This window comes from Tachyglossus aculeatus, chromosome 4 (assembly GCF_015852505.1).
Source record: "Tachyglossus aculeatus isolate mTacAcu1 chromosome 4, mTacAcu1.pri, whole genome shotgun sequence".
Taxonomy (NCBI): Eukaryota; Metazoa; Chordata; class Mammalia; order Monotremata; family Tachyglossidae; genus Tachyglossus; species Tachyglossus aculeatus.
In genome coordinates this window covers 83,232,711-83,258,781 of record NC_052069.1, presented here as the reverse complement: position 1 = coordinate 83,258,781, position 26,071 = coordinate 83,232,711, and the positions used below count along the sequence as shown (strand labels likewise).

General features: G+C 46.3%; 1 protein-coding gene across 4 annotated transcripts in view; it reads right to left on the bottom strand.

Annotated features, from left to right (window-relative positions):
* ANKRD46 (ankyrin repeat domain 46) overlaps positions 1-26,071 on the bottom strand; it is a 47,865-nt gene that overhangs the window by 15,107 nt on the left and 6,687 nt on the right. Inside the window, exons 2-4 of one of the 4 annotated variants that reach the window (XM_038745483.1) lie at positions 14,164-14,376; positions 7,437-7,535; positions 2,969-3,311 (exon numbers count right to left, since the gene is read on the bottom strand). In XM_038745483.1, coding sequence (XP_038601411.1) covers positions 2,969-3,279 — 311 coding nt within the window. In that variant the 5' untranslated portion in view covers positions 3,280-3,311; positions 7,437-7,535; positions 14,164-14,376. Of the gene's footprint in view, positions 1-2,968; positions 3,312-7,388; positions 7,408-7,436; positions 7,536-12,317; positions 12,398-14,163; positions 14,377-26,071 lie in introns of those variants that run through there. The other 3 variants (XM_038745484.1, XM_038745485.1, XM_038745486.1) reach the window with 3 other exon arrangements.

The window sequence follows — 26,071 nt, the reverse complement described above, 5'->3', positions numbered from 1 at the left end:
TCGGGGTGAATCAGACCATGTGAGCAGAACTGTGAGTGCCGGGCTCACAGGCTGGTTTTTCCCACAACCGTCACTGACCAGTTTGGGGAGGCTCACCGAAACTGGTCTCCTAACCCAACAGGGCAGCTGCGCCTCAGGGGCAACCTGGCCAGACTGGATTTCATCATCATCATCATCAATCGTATTTATTGAGCGCTTACTATGTGCAGAGCACTGTACTAAGCGCTTGGGAAGTACAAATTGGAAACATATAGAGACAGTCCCTACCCAACAGTGGGCTCACAGTCTCAAAGGATTTAGTCAGGCCCACGTAAATCTCTAGAGCTGCAACTCAAGAGAGGTTGTGCGTCTGTGTCTCCTGAAGCCTGAACTGAGGAATAATTATCAGCGATGATCACCATGGTACTTGTGAAGTGCTTACTGTGTGCCAAGCGCTGTCTTAAACAGTGGGGTAGATACGAGTTAACCAGAGATGGACATGGGGCTCACACTCCCAATCCCCATTTTCTGGGTGAGGTAACTGAGGCCCAGAGAGGTGAAGTGACTTGTCCAAGGTCACGCAGCAGACAAGCGGCGGAGCCGGGAGCTGGCAAAAAAAAACCCACGCCATAGCGCTGTTTACAGAAAGGTGAGGGAACCATTTCTAGCCTCCACCAAGAGTGAGGAATCTAAAGGAGGCAGCTCGGGCCGGCCAATTCCCACGCCACCCCACCTTTTTGCCTCCTGTGGCCCCTGCAGAGACAAACCTACTGCTGTTTTGTTCCAATTCCAGAGCTCCACGGCCAAACAACAACAACAACAGCGTGGCTCAGTGGAAAGAGCCCGGGCTTTGGAGTCAGAGGTCATGGGTTCGAGTCCCGGCTCTGCCGTATGTCTGCTGTGTGACCTTGGGCAAGTCACTTAACTTCTCGGAGCCTCAGTTGCCTCCTCTGTAAAATGGGGATGATGACTGTAAGCCCCACGTGGGACAACCTGATCACCTTGTGTGTCCCCCAGCGCTTAGAACAGTGCTTTGCACATAGTAAGCGCTTAACAAATGCCATCATCATCATCATCAACAACAAGGAATATCAGATCTCCACCCAGCTGGGGCTTAAACATCCAGTCTCAATCTTAATGTAGCCTGACATCTCTCACACCCGGGGTTTGCCTATCAGTAATTAAGCAGCCACTTCCCTGGGTCATTAACATCTCTTGTTATTTTCACAAGTTTAAAGAAAAAATCTCACCCTGCTTTAGGATGTGCATTTCCAGAGCTGCTCCCTGCCTCCGAAAGATCCATTCATTCATCCAACCGTATTTACTCAGTGCTTACTGCCTGCAAAGTACTGTACTGAGCGCTTGGGAGAGTACGATATACCAAAAAACAGACACACTCCCTGCCCACAATGAGCGTACAGTCTAGAGATTTCTAAAAAGGATCACCTTGTCCAATATGCCATACAATCTGTCAAGAATTGTTCACCTGGGCAATGAAAGTGGTTCGATTGGGCAATGAAAACAATTCATTCAATTGTACTTATTAAGCGCCTACTGTGTGCAGAGCACTGTACTAAGAGCTCAGGAAGCAACATGGCATAGTGGATAGAGCACGGGCCTGGGAATCCGAAGGTCATGGGTACTAATCCCGGCTCCACCACTTGTCTGCTTTGGGACCTTGGGCAAGTCACTTTACTTCTCTGGGCCTCAGTTCCCTCATCTGTAAAATGGGGATTGAACCTGTGAGCCTACAGAAGGCAGGGTCTGTGTCCAACTCGATTTGCTTGTATCCACCCCAGCACTCAGTACAGTGCTTTGGCCTATAGTAAGCGCTTAACAAATGTCGTAATTATGATTATTACTACAATAAAATAAACAGTTACGTCCCCCGCCCACAATGACACTTACTGAGCGCTTACTATGTGCAGACCACTGTTTTAAGCATCCAACTAACACTCCACAAAATGAGGTCATCAGGGATGTAGGGGAGAAATTTGCTTTCAGAGGGGCTGGGGTGAATAATAATAATAATAATTACTGAGCATTTACCGTGTGCAGAGCACTGTACTAAGCGTCCGACCAGCACTCCTCAAAATGAGGTTATCGGGGAGGGCGGGAAGAGATTTGCTTTCAGAAGGGGCCGGGGGTGAATAATAATAATTATGGCATTTGTTAAGTGCCTACTATGTGCCAGGCACTGTACTAAGAGCTGGGGTGAATACAAAGCCTATCAGGCTGGACACAGTCCCTGTCCCGAATGGGGCTCACAGTCTCAATCCCCATTTTCCAGATGAGGTACTCAATGGAAAGAGCCCGGGCTTTGGAGTCGGAAGTCCTGGGTTCAAATCCCGGCTCTGCCACTTGTCAGCTGTGTGACACTGGGCAAGTCACTTAACTCCTCTGTGCCTCAGTTACCTCATCTGTAAAACGGGGATGAAGACTGTGAGCCCCCCGTGGGACAACCTGATCACCTTGAGAAGCAGCGTGGCTTAGTGGAAAGAGCCCGGGCTTTGGAGTCAGAGGTCATGGGTTCGAATCCCGGCTCCACCACATGTCTGCTGTGTGGCCTTGGGCAAGTCACTTAACTTCTTGGAGCCTCAGTTACCTCACCTGCAAAATGGGGATGACGACTGGGAGCCCCACGCAGGACAACCTGATCACCTTGTATCCCCCCAGCGCTTAGAACAGCGCTTTGCACATAGTAAGCGCTTAACAACTGCCATCATTATTTATTTATTACTTATCCTCCCCAGCGCTTAGAACAGTGCTTTGCACATAGTAAGCGCTTAACAAATGCCATCATTATTTATTTATTATTTATCCTCCCCAGCGCATAGAACAGCGCTTTCCACATAGTAAGCGCTTAACAAATGCCATTATTATTGTGAGGCAACTGAGGCCCAGTGAAGTGACTTGCCCAATGTCACACAGCAGACAAGCGGAGCTGAGATTAGAACCCGTGACCTCCTGACTCCACCCATGAACTTACCAGATATCAATTTTGAGTCCGTTGGAAACTAGGAACTGGATGGTATCCACGTGGCCGCAGAGGTGGAGGGCCGTGTTGCCCTGGTAGTCGGTGGCCAGGAGGTCGGCTCCAAATTTGTGCAGCAGCTGGCAGATGTCCACGTTCCCGCGGGCGGCGGCGAGGTGGAGGCCCGTCCGGCCCCGGCTGTCCCGGATGTTGGGGTCGAAGCCGCTCTCCAGGAGCCGCTTCGAGTAGTTCAGATCCCCGTCGATGCAGGACTGCAGCAGGGGCACGTTGGTTTGGGACGAGTCGTTGACGAAGACGTACGACATCGCGTGGCTCCCGGGAGCGAGGCCCGCCGCGCCTGCGGGGATAATGATAAAAATAATAATGAGGGTGGCGGTATTGGTTAAGCGCTTGCTATGTGCCAAGCACCGTACTAAGTGTGAAAAACTGCAAGAGCCGTGAGATTCCCTGCCTCTGTCCCGGAATACCCGTCCTCCTCATATCAGACAGATAAGTACTCCCCCCGCCTTCAAAGCCTTATTGAAGGCACATCTCCTCCAAGAAGCCTTCCCTGACTGAACCCTCCTTTCTTCTCCCACTCCCTTCTGCTTCGCCCTCATTTGCTCCCTTTATTCATCCTCCCTCCCAGCCCCACAGCACTTATGTATATCTCTTTAATTCATTCATTTTTCTTTAATGGCATTTATCAAGCGCTTACTATGTGCAAAGCACTGTTCTAAGCGCTGGGGGGATACAAGGTGATGAGGTTGTCCCACGTGGGGCTCACAGTCTTCATCCCCATTTTACAGATGAGGGAACTGAGGCACAGAGAAATTAAGTGACTTGCCCAAAGTCACACAGCTGACAAGTGGCGGAGTTGGGATTTGAACCCATGACCTCTGACTCCAAAGCCCGGGCTCTTTCCCACTGAGCCATTATTTATGTATATTGTTGTCTGTCTCCCCCTCTAGACTGTGAGCTCGCTGTGGGCAGGGAATGGGTCTGTGGTTGTCCTGCACTCTCCCAAGCACTTAGTACAGTGCTTTGCACAGAGTAAGCACTCCATCATATGACTGAATTCCCTTCTTCTTGCAACAGGTTAAAGGTATGAGCGCAAATTCTTTCGCTTCTCCCCTCCAACCCCTGCAAATGAATCAAAGTCCAGAAAATATGATAATTCTTAAGTCTTCTGATAATACTTAAGTCTTCCGATAACAACACTTTCTTTTCCTCTCTGCTGGAGCAAGAACCCACAGTGAAGTTACTCCAAAGGTCTCCTTCCCGGCCATTCATTCATTCGTATTTACTGAACGCCTACTGTGTGCAGAGCACTGTAGTGAGCATCTGGGAGACTACAATACAACAATAAACAGACACATTTCCTGCCCACAACGAGCTTCCATGCCCTCTCTGCCTGCTGGTCATTCGTTTCGTGGAAGGGGTCGGTCTCTGGGGCTTCACAATCCAGAGGCAAAACAGGCAAACTATGACGGCAAACGTTTGGAACTCAGGTTTATCCCAGCATTTCCATCATCATCAATCGTATTTATTGAGCGCTTACTGTGTGCAGAGCACTGGACTAAGCGCTTGGGAAGTACAAGTTGGCAACATATAGAGACAGTCCCTACCCAACAGTGGGCTCACAGTCTAAAAGAGAAGCAGTGTGGCCTACTGGATAGAGCACAGGCCTGGGAGCCAGAAGGTCATGGGTTCTAATCCCGGCTCCGCCACCTGTCTGCTGTATGACCTTGGGCAAGTCACGTCACTTCTCTGGGCCTCAGCTCCCTCATCTGAAAAATGGGGATGAGGACTGTGAGCCCTATGTTGGACAGGGACTGTGTCCAACCCGATTAGCGTGTATCTACCCTAATGCTTAGTACAGAGCCTGGCACACAGTAAGCCCTTAACAAAATACCACAATTAGTACCACCTTAATAAGCGGTCACCTTTAAAAACTCAAAGAAGGGAAGACTGAGCTTTCCATCTGGCCGGCTTCATTATCGTACCAGAAATAGTACCACTTAATCTAATAGGATTTCCTCTCATTTATCCGTTCCTTATTTACATCTCAACTTCCTCAGCATACAGCAGAGGCAACCAGAAAGCTTCTCTGGATAAAACAGCAAGGAGAACAACAGGTAAACCCTTTGGGAAGTTACTCTCCCTTTAGGGGAGACCATGGATCCCGCGTGGCCTCCAGAGTCTCTGAGATGCGGAAACACTGAGGAGAGCAATGAAAATGGCTCTCAAAAGTCAATCGTATTTACTGAGCCCTTACTGTGTGCAGGGCACTGTACTAAGCGCTTGAGAGAGGACGATGCAACGATAAACGGACACATTCCCTGCCCACAACGAGCTCTGTGCTCTCCAGCTCTCAAAAGCTGGAGAGCACAGAGGAGTTAAAGCTTGAAAATGACGAGAGTAGTTGCCAGCAGAAGAAGAGACCCGGGAGCAGCATTAAAACTCCCTCAAAGTAGTAAATGAGGTTTTGGAAAAAGGTAATCACGTAAAGAGACTGCGGGAGGAAATGGACTGAAATTAGGGGGAAGAGTTCAAGCTAGGTAATAAAAAGACCTTTCTCTGGTGAAGAGACTGGAGTAGATTACCTACGCCACTGGAAATCTTAAATAAAAGAACCATCTGTGGGGAAACATTCAGATACAATTGTGTTTGAAATGATGGCCTCAAGGGCATTTCCAGGTTAATAATTTTGGGATAATAAATTAATCTTTTATGGCGTTTGGTGCTATTCTGTGCTACATGCCATTTTTCTCAACTGTGTCTACTCTACCCGACGAGGTGATTTTTTAAAACCTTTCCCACCTAAGGAGAGACAACTGTTTAAGAAGGAATTTGTAACAACATTTCCTGTGAGCTGACTGCACGGCTGGCACTTCACTCCAACTCACATTGGACTATTTCCCACTATAAGGGAACAATCAAGCAATGGTATTTATTGAGGGCTTACTATGTGCACAGCACTGTATTAAGCACGTGGGAGAATACGATTCGGCAGAATTCACAGACAAGCTCCCTGCCTGTAATGGATTTACCGTCACCATAGCTCAAAACATTATTTTACGACACGGCTCATCACCAGACGTCTGGAGAGCTGGAAGGCTGTGTTGCACCAAAAGAATGGAGAAAACAGTGATGAAGAAACAATAACTATAATAATAATAATAATAATGGGATTTGTTAAGCACTTACTATGTGCCAGGCACTGTTCTAAGTGCTGGGGTGGATACAGCACAAGACTGGGAGTCAGAAGGTCGTGGGTTCTAATCCTAGCTCCGCCGCTTGTCTGCTGTGTGACCTTGGGCAAGACACTTCACTTTTCTAGGCCTCAGTTACCTCATCTGTAAAATGGGGATTGAGACTATGAGCCCCACATGGGATAGGAACTGTCCAACTCGATTTGCTTGTATCCACCCCAGCGCTTAGGAGAGTTCCTAGCAGATAGTAAGCGCTGAACAAATACCATCATTATTAAGAAACTCCTTCCCTGGAAGCTGGACTAAAGTACACTAAAATGCCTTCTGCACTTAGAACAGTGCTTGGCACGTAGTAAAGCACTTAATCAATCAATCAATCATATTTATTGAGCGCTTACTGTGTGCAGAGCACTGTACTAAGCGCTTGAGAAGTACAAGTTGGCAACATATAGAGACGGTCCCTACCCAACAGTGGGCTCACAGTCTAGAAGGGGGAGACAGAGAACAAAATAAAACATATTAACAAAATAAAATAGAATAGATATGTACAAGTAAAATAAATAAATAAATAAATAGAGTAATAAATCTGTACAAACATATATACATATATACAGGTGCTGTGGGGAAGGGAAGGAGGTAAGATGGGGGGGATAGAGAGGGGCACAAGGGGGAGAAAAAGGAGGGGGCTCAGTCTGGGAAGGCCTCCTGGAGGAGGTGAGTTAAGGTGAGCTTAACAAATACCATTATTATTATTATTATACAAGCAAATCGGGTAGGACACAGTCCCTGTCCCACGTGGGGCTCACAGTCTTGATCCCCATTTTACAGATCAGGGAACTGAGGCCCAGAGAAGTGAAGTGACTTGCCCCAGGTCACACAGCAGACAACTAGCAGGGCCATGATTGGACTCTTTGACTTTCCAACTCCCAGGCCCGGGCTCTATCCACTATGCCATGCTGCTTCTCCAATCTAGCTGGTGTTTCCTGTTGCAAAATAAGGAGAACTCTTGTGACCAGCAAGCTGGGATTCTTCTGAATACTGGAACCCACGAAAGAAAAGCCTTTCTTGCCTGTTGCCTAACCAGAATTAGGGTGGTAGAAATACATCTCGTATGTTCCCCTGCGTCCTTGAAAAACTCAGCTAGAATGGGCCCAAAGACAGATAATGTTTTCACCAGGGTCACAGCACTGAATCTGCCCTAAAGCAAGGTCATAACTCACTTTGAGGTCTCAAGAACCGTGCGGAAGCCGACAGAATAAAATGCTCACTTGTATGTATGAAAAGTAGATCTTTCTTTCAGTGGTCACTCGCCTGTCTGGATCTTCAAGATTGATTAACAAAATGCCCTGTAGAGTGCCAGCTTGGACCTACAATAAAAAGATAATTTGGTTGAAAGAAAGGTACAGCCTGCAAAAGAACCTGATTTTTTAATTATTATTATGGGTATGGTATTCGCTAAAGCGGTCCTGGTCAAACACGGCTCTAAGCATTCATTCATTCATTCATTCAATCGTATTTATTGAGCGCTTACTGTGTGCAGAGCACTGTACTAAGCGCTTGGGAAGTACAAGTTGGCAACATATAGAGACGGTCCCTACCCAACAGTGGGCTCACAGTCTAGAAAGGGGAGACAGAGAACAAAACATATTAACAAAATAAAATAAATACGTACAAGTAAAATAAATACAGTAATAAATACGTACAAACATATATACAGGTATACAGCGTTGGGGTAGATACAAATTAATTACGCTGCACCCGACATGGGACTCACAGTCTAAGTTTAATCCCCATTTGCCAGTTGAGGAAACTGAGGCATAAAGAACTTAAGTGACTTCTCCAAGGTCTCACAGCAACCAATGTGTTGGCAGGGTTGGGAATAGAAACTAGGTCCCTCTTCCTCCTGGGCCCACGCTCTTTCCACTAAGCCACGCTGCTTCTCAACTCCTCCAGAGACATATAAACATTTACGTTTCGGTGAAACATAGGTGTTTCTATATCTGGCGGGGCACAGGGGAGTTTTGAAAGAAACCAAGAGACAGAGGCCAGAGAGGTAGGAGGAGAGTGTCAGAGAGACCAAGGTTATAAGCGACTCTGTTAGAGTTTGCATGGAGACGGTCTCTGGTGACGATTCGTTCACATAGGGTAGAGACTGTCTCTATATGTTGCCAACTTGTACTTCCCAAGCGCTTAGTACAGTGCTCTGCACACAGTAAGCGCTCAATAAATACGATTGATTGACTGATTGAATAGCAGGTTCAGACAGGACTAGTAGGAGGATGACGGGGTGTCAGCTGGATGGTGCAGGGGGGTTGAGAGAGGGTTGTTTAGGAAAGGAAATACCGCTAGACGTTGGCATGCTCATAGTAAGCGCTTAACAAATGCTATCATTATTATATGAGAGTAAGCAGCTGAAGATGGCCATTGGGAAGAGAAAAAAGTGCGAGTGTTTTGGGGGTGTTTTCTGTGGTATTTGTTAATCAATCAATCAATCGTATTTATTGAGCGCTTACTGTGTGCAGAGCACTGTACTAAGTGCTTGGGAAGCACAAGTTGGCAACATATAGAGACGGTCCCTACCCAACAGTGGGCTCACAGTCTAGAAGGGGGAGACAGAGAACAAAACCAAACATACTAACAAAATAAAATAAATAGAATAGATATGTACAAGTAAAATAAATAAACAAATAGAGTAATAAATATGTACAAACATATATACATATATACAGGTGCTGTGGGGAAGGGAAGGAGGTAAGATGGGGGGGATGGAGAGGCAACAGTGGGCTCAGAGTCTAGAAGGGGGAGACAGAGAACAAAACCAAACATACTAACAAAATAAAATAAATAGAATAGATATGTACAAGTAAAATAAATAAACAAATAGAGTAATAAATATGTACAAACATATATACATATATACAGGTGCTGTGGGGAAGGGAAGGAGGTAAGATGGGGGGGTGGAGAGGGGGACGAAGGGGAGAGGAAGGAAGGGGCTCAGTCTGGGAAGGCCTCCAAAAAAAGAAAGCATTTTGGTATAACAACTAGAGAACTGGTAATGTCTTTCTCCATATTACAGTTACTAGCACTTACTACGTGTCAAACACTGTTCTAAGCGACGGGGGTGGGTGTGGTCCTCAAGCCACATGGGGCTCACAGTCAAGGTAGGAGGGAAAACAGGTAATGACTCCCCATTTTACAGTTGAGGGAACTGAGTCACTGAGAAATTAAGGTCCCACAGCAAGCAATTGATGGAGCGGGATTAGAATCCAGGTCCTCTGACTCCTAGGCCTGAGCTCTTTCCATCAGGCCACACTGCTTCTGTAAGATGTGTACCGCCAGGGTCAGAGGGGTGTGGATTTCAAAACCTGAACTTTTCGAGCTTCAAGATGACTGAACATCCTTATACATTCAGAGCATCTGGATTTGGGCCAGCTAGTCAGGGTTGCAGCATGGCTCAGAGGAAAGAGCCCGGGCTTGGGAGTCAGAGGATGTGGGTTCTAATCCCGGCTCTGCCACCCGTCTGCTGTGTGATCTTGGGCAAGTAACTTCACCTCTCTGTGCCTCAGTTACCTCGTCTGTAAAATGGGGATTAAGACTGTGAGCCTCACGTGGGACAACCTGATTACTCTGTATCTACCCCAGCGCTTAGAACAGTGCTTTGCACATAGTAAGCACTTAACAAATACCATTATTATTATTATTACTATTAATCCCTGGCACGATAATAATAATAATGGCATTTATTAAGCGCTTACCATGTGCCAAGCACTGTTCTAAGCGCTGGGGAGGTGACCAGGAGATAATAATAATAATAATGGCATTTATTAAGCACTTACTATGTGCCAAGCACTGTTCTAAGCGCTAGGGAGGTGACGAGGCAATAATAATAATAATAATAATAATGGCATTTATTAAGCACTTACTATGCACCAAGCACTGTTCTAAGCGCTGGGGAGGTGACAAGGCAATATAATAATAATGATGGCATTTATTAAGCGCTATGTGCCAAGCTCTGTTCTAAGCGCTGGGGAGGTGACAAGGCGATAATAATAATAATAATAATGGCATTTATTAATGGCTTCAGTACCCAACCAGAGCTGCTGATTCCTGTACTATCTATCTTAGTTCAATTACGCTGGTGTAGCCAACTTTCATCAGAGGATTTCAAAGTGCCAATATACTACATTCTTTAGGGGGGATAGCGTGGCCCTGTGGAAAAAGCCTGTGCCTGGGAGTCAGAGGACCTGGGTTCTAATCCTGGCTCCGCCACGTGTCTGCTGTGTGACCTTGGGCAAGTCACTTCACCTCTCTGGGCCTCAGTTGCACCATCATTCAATTCTCCTCCCTCCACTGTAGGCTGGGAGCCCCAAGTGGGACGGGGACTGTGTCCAACCTAATTATCTTAAGTCTACACCAGTGCTTAGTTCAGTGCTGGGCACATATTAAGCACTTAACAAGTACAATTGAAAAAAAATAATAAAAGGCACCATAAAAATGTTGATACACTCAGCCAGAAAATAACCCAAGCCAAACGCTTAGTACAGTGCTCTTCACATAGTAAGCGCTCAATAAATATGACTGACTGAATGAATGAATCTAAATTCACTACAGCTCACTGGCTCACCTTGGTCCGCGGCAGTGAAATCGGGATATCAGATGACCTCCAAAAATACACCAAGAAATAAGCCCTTGTGATAATAATAAACACTTTAGACTCTTCAAGCCCTAAAAAGAACCATAAGGTACTAATTTTTCAACGTTATCTTAACTCAGGTCCATAAGCCAAAGAATGGAAGAAATTGGGCTGGGCCTTAAACAAATCTATTTATAACTCTATTTATTTATTTATTTATTTTATTTGTACATATCTATTCTATTTATTTTATTTTGTTAGTATGTTTGGTTTTGTTGTCTGTCTCCCCCTTTTGGACTGTGAGCCCACTGTTGGGTAGGGACTGTCTCTATATGTTGCCAATTTGTACTTCCCAAGCGCTTAGTACAGTGCTCTGCACATAGTAAGCGCTCAATAAATAAGATTGATGATGATGATGATGATGAAATCTAGCTGGGGCCAAAAAATAAAAAAAAAGAAAGCATTTTGGTATAACAATTAGAGAACTGGTAATGTCTTTCTCCATATTACAGTTACTCGCTGCCGGTAAATGTTTATCACTGTGCCACTAGTAAGCGGGAGAAGTAGCTGGTGAAAATTTTACGAGCTGGTAACTAAATTTTGCCCATTTTTGGGGAACCTTTCTGCATGGCTGCTGAATCTTAATACAGCAAGAAGGCTGAAATAAAGATGGAATCCAGGAAAAGATGAGACCATTTTATGGTGCAGTGACAGATGAGTTGCAGAAAAAAATGATACAACAGTGACCACATTTAGCTGGCAGTTAAGCAAACAGTGATTTCCCCACTCCCAAGAGATCCCGCTGATCTTATTTTGATACTGTGCGTCCAGAGAATCACTTATATTTATCCTGTCCTTTTGTAATTACTTTAATTGGTACGGGGAGGGGTCTAATTGCGGCAACTGGAGATATTCAAACTGTTATACAACCACCGCGATTCAGATGTCTAAATCTTATCGAGCTAGGATGTGCCCGTTTGAAAACAGAAAAACCCAGCTTTCTTCTGACCAAAATTCCACGGCAATCTTATTTATTGTGGCTTCGCATTACGGTAGCCTGAGTCTACACAAATATAATCAACTCAGTTCCCCTGTAATGCAAGGACTGCCTTCCCGCAGAAGTCCACGTTAAGGAAAACCTGAGTTGTAGTACTCTGTGTCCAATGCTGCACCCACGCTCACAATAGTTTTGTTTTTTTTTTTTCCCCAAACCGCATCACGTTGTATCCAGAGAGACGTGGGTTGGTAGAAGAATGTTCTGGCGCATTCTCGCCAAAATGCGTTCCGGCAGAACTGAATTCATCTCTTTCGCTCGAAAGCGACCAGAGAACCGACCCAGAACGGGACTTAAATTTCACTAGCTATCACGAGACGTCTGCCCTTGTACCCTTTTGGGGTGGACGGAGGGAGAAGGGGCTGGGAAATCAATCTTCAGCTGGCCTGTGGTGAGCAGGATTCAGTTTTTTGACCGGTTGTACAAGGAAGTCGCCCTACTGAAAAGTCAACAAAAATTTACCGCAAATCTGAAGTCAACATAAAAGGAAGCAGCGTGGCGTGGTGGATAGGGCACTGGGCTGGGAGACAGAAGGTCAGGAGTTCTAATCCCGGCTCCGCCACTCGTCTGCTGTGTGACCTTGGACAAGTCACTTCACTTCTCTGGCCCTCAGTTACCTCCTCTGTAAAGTGGGGATCGAGACTGTGAGCCCCACATGGCACAGGGACTGTGTCCAACATGATTTGCTCGTCTCCCTCCCAGTGCCTGGCACACAGTAGGTGCTTAACAAATACCATCATTATTATTTGCTTAATTACAACTTTATTCTTTCACCAACACTGTATTGGGAACTCTTTAAGTGCTTAGAACTGTGCTTGGCACACAGTAAGCGCTTCACAGATACCATCATTAACTCAAGAAAATCCTCTGCAACATAAGCTGGATTGTCCAAGGGACAATGGGAAATGAATTCAATTAACTAATAAAAAAAGCTAAATGAGGAAACTAGTTTCTTCAGGTTAGTAGCATGCCCATCAAACAGTAGAAGTCAAAGAGAAAGTCACTACTCTTTCACCCACAGGATCAACCCGATATACTCGATCAATCGATGCTATTTACTGAGCGCTATTTACTTGTTGCCAACTTGTACTTCCCAAGCACTTAGTACAGTGCTCTGCACACAGTAAGCGCTCAATAAATATGATTGATTGATTGATGTGAAGAGCACTGCTGAAATCCCAAAATGAAAAGCGAAGCTTATATTCTATATTAGTCAACCAATGGTCACTCAGTGGTACTTGAGAACTTACTGTGTACTGAGCATTTGGGTGAGGACAACAGAGTTGGTAGATACGTTCGCTGCCCGCAAGGAGCTTTACGGTCTAGAGGGCGAGATAGGAGGCACAAATCAACCTGGGTTGGGGATCAATCAATCGTATTTATTGAGTGCTTACTGTGTGCAGAGCACTGTACTAAGCGCTTGGGAGAGTAGAATCCAACAGAGTTGGTAGACACAGTCACCCTCTAACTGTGAGCTCATTGAGGGCACGGAATATGACTGTTTGTTGTTGTACTGTACTCTCCCAAGCCCTTAGTTCAGTGCTTTGCACACAATTAGCGCTCAATAAGTAATAATAATTATTATGGCATTTGTTAAGCACTTACTGCGTACTGAGCGTTGGGGTGGATACAAGCAAATTGGGTTGGGCACAGTCCCTGTCCCACGTGGGGCTCACATTCTCAATTCCCATTTTACGGATGAGGGAACTGAGGCCCAGAGAAATGAAGTGACTTGCCCAATCAATATATATGAATGAATGAATGAACGAACACGTTCCCTGCCCACAAGGAGCGTCCAGCCTAGAGGAACAGTCAGCCTCCAGAGAGAGTCGGCACGGCTCAGGATGGAGACGAGACCGAGCCAGACCACATTCTTACCACCCCCGTTCTGTCAGTCGGCCAGTCCTATCTATGGAGCGCTTACTGGGTGCAGAGCACTATACTAAGCGCTCGGGAGAGAATATGGGTCTGTGGGGAAGTGGAGTCTCGCTGCGGCAGTGTGAGATACCTCATTTGCTTCTCACCCCTCTCCTGCAACGTCTGGTCTTCGAAGGACAGCCGGGCGCCTTTAATCGCCATGGCTCCCTCCTTCTTCCCTGCATTTCCGCTACCAGTAAATTTGTAAAACTTTCGGCCCTGGAGGTCGCCCCGCTTATGATTTTACTGAGAACAACCTAGTCGATACTGCGCGGCTTTAATTCCCGGCGAACTGCTTACGCCTTTTTAACTGAAAAACGATTCAGTCCCGTTTCCGATTTCACAGGAAGTGACTGGGTTTCTGTCCTCGCTCTTTCTAAATGAACCTTACCGGCTGGGCTCTCTGCCTTCGCTTCCCTCTCGCCCTCAGGAAATCCAGGAGCGCTAAATCGGGAATGCCGGGACTTGGTCGGAGGAGCCGTCCGAGACTACTGAAGTACTCTTCTCCTTACGGTACCGGAAACCATTTCGAGATTTAGGCGCCTGGAGCCTTCGACTGTTTGGGAAGCTTCTTTCGGAAGGTGGGAGCGCGGTCGCCGGGCACCTGATGGAAAGTAATTGTTTCTTTAATAAAGCAGCTTTTCTTTTGTTATATAATCGTAACCCTTCTGTGAGTCAGTGGTGCCACCCTCTGGCCCCAAAGGTTTCCTGTTCGGCTGCTGCAAACGGAACCGCGTGAAACTGGAATTGTCTTTGGCTTTTTCCCGGCTCCTTCACCTCACTTTTTCCCCAGATGGGATCCTAAGCAGATGATAATAATAATAATAGCATTTATTAAGCACTTACTATATGCAAAGCACTGTTCTAAGCGCTGGGAAGGTGATCAGGTTGTCCCACAGTCTTCATCCCCATTTTACAGATGAGGGAACCGAGGCCCAGAGAACTGAAGTGACTTGCCCAAAGTCACCCAGCTGACAAGTGGCGGAGACGGGATTTGAACCCATGACCTCTGACTCCAAAGCCCGGGCTCTTTCCACTGAGCCACGCGGCTTCTCCATTGGTGGGCAATGGGAAAAGCAAAGCTAAACTTCCACGACGCTTTAGCAAAGTATCTTTCTCTCCGTTAAACGGTTCACTTTACAGAAATCCCCGAATATCTCCAGACCGTAAGCTCATTGTGGGCAGGGAATGGGTCTACCTACTCTGTTGTATTGTACTCTTACGAGAAACTGTGTAAAATAAATACTTATTTATTTTACTTGTACATATCTATTCTATTTATTTTATTTTGTTAGTATGTTTGGTTTTGTTCTCTGTCTCCCCCTTTTAGACTGTGAGCCCACTGTTGGGTAGGGACTGTCTCTATTTGTTGCCAACTTGTACTTCCCAAGCGCTTAGTACAGTGCTCTGCACACAGTAAGCGCTCAATAAATACGATTGATGATGATGACTGTCTCTATATGTTGCCAACTTGTACTTCCCAAGCGCTTAGTACAGTGCTCTGCACACAGTAAGCGCTCAATAAATACGATTGATTGATTCTCTGTGCCTCAGTTCCCTCATCTGTCAAATGGGGATTAAGACTGTGAGCCCCACATGGGACAACCTAATTACCTAGTATCTACCCCAGCATTAGAACAGGGCTTGGCACATAGTAAGCACTTCACAAATACCATTATTATTGTGTCTCCCCCTTCTAGACTGTGAGCCCGTTGTTGGGTAGGGACCGTCTCTATATGTTGCCGACTTGTACTTCCCAAGTTCTTAGTCCAGTGCTCTGCACACAGTAAGCGCTCAATAAATACGACTGAATGAATGAATCAATAAGTACAGTGCTCTGCACACAGTAAGCACTCAATAAATACGATTGAATGAATGAATAAGTACAGTGCTCTGCAAACAGTAAGTGCTCAATCAATACCATTGATGATATTTATATATATACATACACGGATTCTGTACTATTTAACTATGTACACACACACACACACACACATATAATGCATATATAGTTTCAGGGTGTGAATGCATTTTCTCACTGTGGGCAGGAAACGTGTCTACCATCTGTTATACTGTACTCTCCCAACCACTTAGTACGGTGCGCTGCACACAGTAAGTGCTCAACAAACACCATGGAATGACTGATTTATTTTTAACAGCACGGAAATTCTCGGCAGAAAGAATCCTCCTGATCCTCTTTGACCCTCGAGCTCTTTCCACGATTTCTTTCCGCACAGGTCGGGGTACTCGGGGGCCGCATTTGCAGACTAAAGGGGCGCATGCATTGGGATGGCTCGCAGGGGCACAGTTTGACCTCGACTGGGGCGGTCTCAGCTCAGGCTTCTGACGTCTCAGGGGCACCGTGAATGTGGTCTGCTCACCCTCTTGGGCGTGACATCGCTTGGAGGCCAAACCAAACAGACCCTCCCATGCTCAGGTTTCCCAACACCTACCAGAAGAGTGTTTCCAAGTCGAGACTGAACCCGAGTGTGTGTGCCCAGCTGTCTGACACTTAGAGGCCTGAATCTGGCCTGGCTTGACCTCATTCAATCAATCACTCATATTTATTGAGCACTTGCAGTGTGCAGAGCCCTGTACTAAGTGCTTGGGAGGGTACAACTCAACAGCAATAATAATAACTGTGGTATTTAAGTGCTTCGCTATTTGCCAAACAGCCACATTCCCTGCCACAACGAGCTTACAGTCTGGAAGGGAAGAACAGCCATTAATACACATACGGATATGTACATAAATGTCGTGGGGCTAGGAGGGGGGATGAATAAAGGGGGCAAGTCAGGAAGACGCAGAGGGGAGTGGGAGAAGAGGAGAGGAGGGCTTAGTCAGGGAAGGCCTCTTGGAGGAGATGGGTCTTCAATAAGGTTTCGGAGTGGGGGAGAGAGTGATTGTCTGTCGGATTAGAGGAGGGAGGGCGTTTCAGGCCCAAAGGAGGACGGGGGCGACTGATCGGCGGCGAGACAGACGAGATCGAGGTACAGTGAGAAGGTTGGCAGTAGAGGAGTGAAGTGCGTGGGGTGGGTTGAAGTTGGACAGCAGCCACATGAGGTAGGAGGGGGCGAAGTGATGGAGGGCTTTAAGGCCAATGGTGGGGAGTTTCTGTTTGATGTGGAGGTGGATGGGCAACAGAGTTTCTTGAAGGGGTGGGGAAACATGGCCTCACAACCGGGGGGGTGGGGGTGAGACCTCACACAAGGGTCAACATGGGTAGGGACGGTCTCTATATGTCGCCGATTTGTACTTTCCAAGAGCTTAGTACAGTGCTCTGCACACGGTAAGCGCTCAATAAATACGACTGAACGAATGAATGAATATTCGGTGGACTGGTCCACAAGGAATCTTAGTACCAGTTTCACACAAGGACTTCCTCCCAGCGTGGCCTGGTGGAAAGAGCCTGGGGTCAGGGGAATCTATATTCTAATCCCAGCTCCGCCACTCATCTGAGGTATGACCCTGGGCAAGTCGCTTCACTTCTCGGTGGCTCAAGTACCTCATCTGGGACACGGACTAAATCCAACCAGACTAGCTGTATCTATTTCAGGGCTTAGTACGGTGCCTGGCACAGAGTAAGCATTTAACATATATCATAAAAAAACCTAAAATAAAAATAATACACAAGTGGACACAGAGAAACGGAGAGACACAAAAATATGCACATGTAGGTAGATCCACAGACACACGTTTGAATGTCCATAAAGCAGACCTCAAATGTAGCGGGGAAGTTGGGAGGTTCAGGGGGACACAAAGAAGAGAGAAAGGGAAGAGAGTAAAACTAGGGCAACAGGAAGACTGAAAAGGAGACATGTGAAGACACTGGAGAGAAGGAAAATCCCAGGTCGTCATCCGTGGGGAAATTACTAGATGCCAAATGCCTGATATTACAGCACAAAAGGCTTGCTGGCCATTAACGGATTTACAAGATCAAATTTTGGACCCTCACACAAGAGCATCAGAGGAAACAACTCTGGGAACGATCTGCTTGACCATTTTGTTCCTTCTTGTCAGTGTGGGATGCTTTTTTATTTAGTCCTCTCCAGAATAAAATGGCCATGACAAAAGACATCATCATATTTTATTTAACCAGGCCTGGAAAAACCCCAAGGTCCCACTCAACGGGCAACTAAAAATTGGGGCCTGGAGCTGAAAAACAGCAAAGACAGAGTTAAAAGTGGGAGAGTCGGGTCAGTGACTTGCAGGGAGCAAAGGACAGAGGAGAAAGGAAGCAGGTGGGGGGGAGGGGAGGCAAGTTAATAGAGTAAAAGACAACAACGACAAAAAAAAAGAGGGATAGTCAATGCCAGGGAGAGGCTAGAGAACAAAGGTGAAGGAATGGGTAAGGAAAGAGAGGCAGGATTGAGAGGCAAAAAAAAACTGGGACGAAAGAGTCGCGGAAGCGGAGACTGCCCCAAACTCCGTTATGATCAAGGGGGTGGAGGGAGGCTTTGGAAAAAGGGGTCTTGTCAGTCAGTCATTTGTATTTATTAACTGTTTACCATATGCGCTATGGTAACTATGGTAACTAAGAGCTTAGTACAGTGCTCTGCACACAGTAAGCACTCAATAAATACGATTGATTGAGATGCAGAGCCCTGGGAGAGTATGATACAACAGACACAATCCCTGCCCACAATGGGCTTAGAATCTAGTCTTCCTTCCCCTCTCCCCCTCAGCCCCGTCGCTCAGGCCATGGACTTTCCGCGGGGCCTTTGGTGACATCCATAGAGTCCTGCTGGGGCCAGACGCGGCTAGGGAGTCTCAATCCCATCCAAGGAGGTGAGAAAGGTGACAGTATTCTCGGGTGAAATTAACTGGAGACAGGTGAATAATAATAACAGCATAATAACAATTGTGGTATTTGTTAAGTGCTTACTATGTGCCAGGCAGCGTACTAAGCACTGGGGTGGATATAAGTAAATCAGGTTGGACACGGTCCCTGTCCCACATGGGGCTCACAGTCGTAATCCCCCTTTTACAAATGAGGTAACTGAGGCCCAGGGAACTGAAGTGACTTGCCCAAGGTCACCCAGCAGATAAGTGGTGGAGCCGGGATTAGAACCCAGGTCCTTTGACTCCCGGGGCTGTGCTCTATCCACTCGGTCAGGCTGCCTTCCATGACCTTCACCTGCTTTTCCAATGCGGTAACGAACGGCATTTAATGGTTACGGCATTAACGCTGTGACGAAAGCGACATTTCGCTGTCTCTTAAAGGATTAACTGTTCCGGAAATCTCCGTCTTGAACATTTACACGATCGCCTAGATTATTATATTTTAAATGTTCGGAGGCTGAATCTCATTTTATCTCCTACTTTTACCTGCAAATTCTCTAAGACACTGTGCCTTTCTTTATTGTTTGCACCCGCGTGGCTTGGTGGATAGAGCCGGGCTCGGGAGTGAGCAGGGCGTGGGTTCTAATCCCGGTTCCTCCCCATGCCCGCTGTGTGACCTAGGGCAAGTCACTTACCTTCTCTGGGCCTGTCACCTCATCTGCAAAATGGGAATTGAGAGCCCCATGTAGGACAGGGATTGTGTCCCACCTGATTAACCTGTAACTACCTCAGCACTCAGAACAGTGCTTGGCACATAGTAAGTGCTTAACAAGTACCGTAGAAGCAGCGTGGCTCGGGGGAAAGAGCCCGGGCTTGGGAGTCAGAAGTCATGGGTTCAAATCCCGGCTCCACCGCTTGTCAGCTGTGTGACTTCACTTCTCTGGGCCTCAGTTCCCTCATCTGTAAAAGGGGGATTAAGACTGTGAGCCCCATATGGGACAACCTGATCACCTTGTATCCCCCCCAAGTGCTTAGAACAGTGCTTTGCACATAGGAAGCGCTTAACAAATACCAAAATTATTATTACTATTATTACCATAATTACTAACTATTACCGGCTGTTAGAACATTTAATTTTGATCGGCGGCAGCTACACCAAAGGCTGGGGGACTAGAATAATAGTCTGCAGTTAGTAATATCAGACGGACAATTGTGGACATTGTGCTGGTGGACTGCAAAAAAAGTAAATGAATTAAACTGTGCCCTTTTGCGCTGGTTCTCAAGAGTCCCATTGTTAAAGGCAAGAGACAATAAAACTAGGGCTCTGTGTTCCATTACCACAGATGAAGGACACCTGCTAATAATCAGAAAACGGGGACCAAAGCCGGCACCCAAAGAGTAAAGTAACTTCTGCTGCGGAGGAAATGCCCAATAATTTGAAATATTTAATCATTTCAAGGCGTCTATAGTCATCTAGACTGTGAGCCCTTTGGGGGCAGGGATTGTCTCTGTTGCTGAATTGTAATAATAATAATAATTATGATAATAATGATGGCATTTGTGAAGCGCTTACTATGTGCGAAGCACTGTTCTAAGCGCTGGGGGGGATACAAGGTGATCAGGTTGTCCCACGTGGGGCTCGCAGTCTTAATCCCCATTTTACAGATGAGATAACTGAGGCTCGGAGAAGTTAAGTGACTTGCCCAAGGTCACACAGCAGATACGTGGCGGAGCCAGGATTAGAACCCATGACCTCTGACTCCCAAGCCCGGGCTCTTTCCACTAAGCCAGGCTGCTTGTAATAATAATAATAATAATGGCATTTATTAAGCGCTTACTATCTGCAAAGCACTGGTCTAAGCGCTGGGGAGGTTACAAGGTGATCAGGTTGTCCCACAGGGGGCTCACAGTCTTCACCCCCATTTTACGGATGAGGTAACTGAGGCACAGAGAATCAATCAATCAATCGGTCGTATTTATTGAGCGCTTACTGTGTGCAGAGCACTGTACTAAGCGCTTGGGAAGTACAAGTTGGCAACATACAGAGACGGTCCCTACCCAACAGTGGGCTCACAGTCTAGAAGGGGGAGACAGAGAACAAAACAAAACATATTCACTAAATAAAATAGATAGAATAAATAGAATAATAATAATAATAATAATAATAATGGCACTTATTAAGCGCTTATTATGTGCAAAGCACTGTTCTAAGTGCTGGTGAGGTTAACAAGGTGATCAGGTTGTCCCACAGGGGGCTCACAGTCTTAACCCCCATTTTCCAGATGAGGTAACTGAGGCCCAGAGAAGTTAAGTGACTTACCCAAAGTCACACAGCTGGCAGTTGGCAGAGCCGGAATTTGAACCCACGCCCTCTGACTCCAAAGCCTGGGCTCTCTCCACTGAGCCACGCTGCTTCTCTTGTACTTGCCAAGCGCTTAGCACACTGCTCTGCACACAGTAAGTGCTCAATACATACAATCCAATGAAGGAATGACAACATATCGGTGATTAAAAATGTCATCTTCTGAGCGCTCGAGAGAACTGGAAATTTGCTACAGAAAATTTAACACATTCCTCTCCCAGAGACGCTAACTGAAAAGCCTTACAGGTGTCTGCCCCTTTTCCTGCCCTCCGAACTCTTCACTCCAATCAATCAATCCATCAGTCGTATTTATTGAGCGCTTACTGCGTGCGGGGAACTGTACTAAGCGCTTGGGAGAGTACGACACCATAATATAACAGATACACTCTCCGCAGCATCTAGCTTTAGCTCTTCAGGGAAGCAGCACGGCATAGCAGATAGAACACGGGCGTGGGAGACGGAGGGTAATAATAATAATAATAATAATAATAATGGCATTTATTAAGCGCTTACTATGTGCAAAGCACTGTTCTAAGCGCTGAGGAGGTTACAAGGAGATCAGGTTGTCCCACGGGGGGCTCACAGTCTTCATCCCCATTTTACAGATGAGGGAACTGCGAAGTGAAGTGACTTGCCCGAAGTCACACAGCTGACAGTTGGTGGAGGCGGCATTTGAACCCATGACCTCTGACTCCAAAGCCCGGGCTCTTTCCACTGAGCCACGCTGCTCTGCCCCTTGTCTGCTGCGTGACCTTGGGCAAGTCACTTCACTCCTCGGGGCCTCGGTTATCTCTTCTGTAAAATGGGGATTGAAACGCTGAGCTACCCGTGGGACAGGGACTGTGTCCGTCCTGATTTGCCTGTATCCACCCCAGCGCTTAGTACAGTGCCTGGCACATAGTAAGCGCTTAATGAATACCGTGATTATTATTATTATTATTGTTATTCACGTCCTTCCAAATGTGCCCACCTACTCTTGGATTCCATCATCTCATCTCTGGAGCCCTGGATACTTTTGCGGATTGGCCCGGCTCCGCTCTTTGGCTGAATCAGGCGTATGAACTTCTCTGTGCCTCGGTTACCTCATCTGTAAAATGGGGGTTAAGACTGCGGGCCCCCTGTGGGACGGGGACTATGGCCAACCTGAGAGAAGCAGCGTGGCTCGGTGGAAAGAGCCCGGCCTTTGGAGTCGGAGGTCATGGGTTCAAATCCTGGCTCCGCCAATTGTCAGTTGTGTGACCTTGGGCATGTCACTTAACTTCTCTGGGCCTCAGTTACCTCATCTGTAAATTGGGGATTAAAACTGTGAGCCCCATGTGGGACAACCTGATCACCTTGGATCCCCCCCCAGCGCTTAGAACAGTGCTTTGCACATAGTAAGCGCTTAACAAATGCCATCATTATTATTATCATTAGCTTGTGTCTACCCTGGCGCTCAGTACGGTGCCTGGCAGTGTGGCCTACTGGGTAGAGCCTGGGAATCAGAAGGACCTGGGTTCTAATCCCGGCTCCCCCACATCATCATCAATCGTATTTATTGAGCGCCTACTATGTGCAGAGCACTGTACTAAGCGCTTGGGAAGTACAAATTGGCAACATAGAGACAGTCCCTACCCAACAGTGGGCTCACAGTCTAAAAGGGGGAGACACATGTCTGCCGTGTGTCCTTGGCCAAGTCACTTCACTTCTCTGGGCCTCAGTTACCTCATCTCTAAAATGGGGATTAAGAGCGTAAACCCCATATGGAACAGGGACGGTGTCCAACCTGATTACCTGTATCTATCCCAGCCCTTAGAACAATCAATCAATCAATCGTATTTATTGAGCGCTTAAACTGTGTGCAGAGCACTGGACTAAGCGCTTGGGAAGGACAAGTTGGCGACATACTAGAGACAGCCCCTACCCAACAGTGGGCTCACAGTCTAGAAGGGGGAGACAGAGAACAAAACCAAACATATTAACAAAATAAAATAAATAGGATATGTACAAGTAAAATAAATAAATACATAGAATAATAAATCTGTACAAACATATATACATATACACAGGTGCTGTGGGGAAGGGAAGGAGGTAAAAAGGGGGGATGGAGAGGGGGACGAGGGGGAATAATAATAATAGTAATAATAATAATAATAATAATAATAATAATAATAATAATAATGGCATTTATTAAGCGCTTACTATGTGCAAAGCAGTGTTCCAAGCGCTGGGGAGGTCACAAGGTGATCAGGCTGTCCCCCGAGTGCTTGGCTCATAGTAAGAGCTTCACAAGGCCCGTAATCGTTATTATTGCATATAGCAATAGTAAGCGCTTAACAAATACCATTAAATAAAAAAAGGGCTGAAATTTGGTGACATTAATGGAGGCCGGAATGGGGGCGTGGAATTCTCCCTCTGGGGTTGAGAAAGCAAGGAAGAAAGTAGGCTGTGTTGCCTCTGGTTGGGTAGGGACTGTCTCTATATGTTGCCAACTTGTACTTCCCAAGCGCTTAGTCCAGTGCTCTGCGCACAGTAAGCGCTCAATAAATACGACTGATTGATTGATTGATCTCCTGAAGGGAAAAGAAGGCTTGAACGTAACAAAGAGTCTAGCACGATACATTAAAAAAAAAAAAAACCAAGATCGCCCGAGACTGTCACTTCGTTGTGCGGAGGGAACGTGTCCACCAACTCTGTTATACTGTCCTCTCTCAAGCGCTTAGTACAGCGTTCTGCACACAGTAAGGACTCAGTAAATACGACCGATTGATTGTGATGGGTAAAAAATTCACCTGCTCCCTTTATCAGACATTGGCGATGAAGTAGAAGCAATCAGAGAAGCAGCCTGGCTCAGTGGAAAGAGCCCGGGCTTTGGAGTCAGAGGTCATGGGTTCAAATCCCAACTCTGCCACTTGTCAGCTGTGTGACTTTGGGCAAGTCACCTAACTTCTCTGGGCCTCCGTTACCTCATCTGTAAAATGGGGATGAAGACTGTGAGCCCCCCGTGGGACAACCTGATCACCTTGTAACCTCCCCAGTGCTTAGAACAGTGCTTTGCACATAGTAAGCGCTTAATAAATGGCATCATTATTATTATTAATTTGTAGCCAGACCCCACAGTGTGGGAGAAGGGCGAGTCAAGGAGTTGAAGCACCAGAGAGCAGAGATTTGGGGTTTTCATTCAATCGCATTGCGTGCAGAGCACTGGACTAAGCGCTTCATTCCTTCATTCATTCATTCAATCGCATTTATTGAGCGCTTACTGTGTGCAGAGCACTGGACTAAGCGCTTCATTCATTCATTCATTCATTCAATCGTATTTACTGAACGCTTACTGTGTGCAGAGCACTGGACTAAGCGCTTGGGAAGGACAAGTTGGCAACATATAGAGACGGTCCCTACCCGACAGTGGGCTCACAGTCTAGAAGGGGGAGACGGACAACAAAACATATTAACAAAAGAAAATAAACAGAATATGTACAAATAAAATAGAGTAATAAATACGTACAAACATATATACATATATACAGGTGCTGTGGGGAGGGGAAGGAGGTAAGGTGGGGGGGATGAGGAGGGGGAGAGGAAGGAGGGGGTTCAGTCTGGGTTGGGAGAGTATGATATGACTGTAAGCCCACTGTTGGGTAGGGACCGTCTCTATATGTTGCCAACTTGTACTTCCCAAGCGCTTAGTACAGTGCTCTGCACACAGTAAGCGCTCAATAAATATGATTGATTGATTGATTGATATAACAAGAGACAGGGAGCCTCATGGCTTAGGGGATAGAGCACAGATCTGGGAGATAAAAGGACCTGGGTTCTAATCCCAGATCTGACACTTGTCTGCTGCGTGACCTTGGGCAAGTCACTTCACTTCTCTCTGCCTCGGTTCCCTTGCCTGGAAAATGGGGATTAAGACTGTGGGCCCTATGCGGGACAGGGACTGTGTCCAACCCAATTACCTTGTATCTACCCCAACGCTTAGTACAGTGCCGGGCACATAGCAAACGCTTAACAAATACCACTTATCGTTATTATTATCACTACTGCGTGGCTCAGTGGAAAGAGCCCGGGCTTTGGAGCCAGAGGTCCTAGGTTCGAATCCCGGCTCCGCCACATGTCTGCTGTGTGACCTTGGGCAAGTCATTTAACTTCTCTGAGCCTGTTACCTTATCTGTAAAATGGGGATTAAGACTGTGAGCCCCACGTGGGACAAGCTGATCACCTTGTATCCCCACCATCATCATCATCATCATCAATCGCATTTATTGAGCGCTTACTATGTGCAGAGCACTGTACTAAGCGCTTGGGAAGTACAAATTGGCAACATATAGAGACAGTCCCTACCCAACAGTGGGCTCACAGTCTAAAAGGGGTTAGAACAGCGCTTAGAACAGTGCTTTGCACATAGTAAGTGCTTAACAAATGTCATTATTATAATTATTATAATTATGATTATAATATATAATATATTATAATACATTATAATATATAATGATAATATAATAATATATGATTATAATAATATATGATAATATTATTATTGATAATATAATATATTAGTATTATTATCATTATTATTATTATTATTATTATACATCCTGCCTGTCTTGGGAACTGGAGGGTTTCAGTCCCCTTGAAGGCTAAGAAGCACCTTTTAGACTGTGAGCCCACTGTTGGGTAGGGACTGTCTCTATATGTTGCCAACTTGTACTTCCCAAGCGCTTAGTACAGTGCTCTGCACACAGTAAGCGCTCAATAAATACGATTGATGATGATAAGAAGCAGCGTCGCTTAGAGGAAAGAGGATGGGCTTGGGAGTCGGAGGACATGGGCTCTAATCCCGGCCCCTCCACTTGTCTGCTGTGTGACTTTGGGCAAGCCATTTAACTTCTCTGTGCCTCAGTTACCTCATCTGTAAAATGGGGATTAAGACTGTGAGCACCCCGTGGGACAACCTGATCACCTCGTATCCTCCCCCAGCGTTTAGAACAGTGCTTCGCACATAGTAAGCACTTAACAAATGCCATCGTTATTATTAAGATGGGCTGGAACACTCCTAAAATGACCCCGAGAGCTATTTGCACCGGGGTTTAGGGTCGAGAAGTCCCAGACACTTCACAGACCCAATAATTCTGCAAAATGAACACGAGTGGGTTTGAACAAAGCTACATTTTAG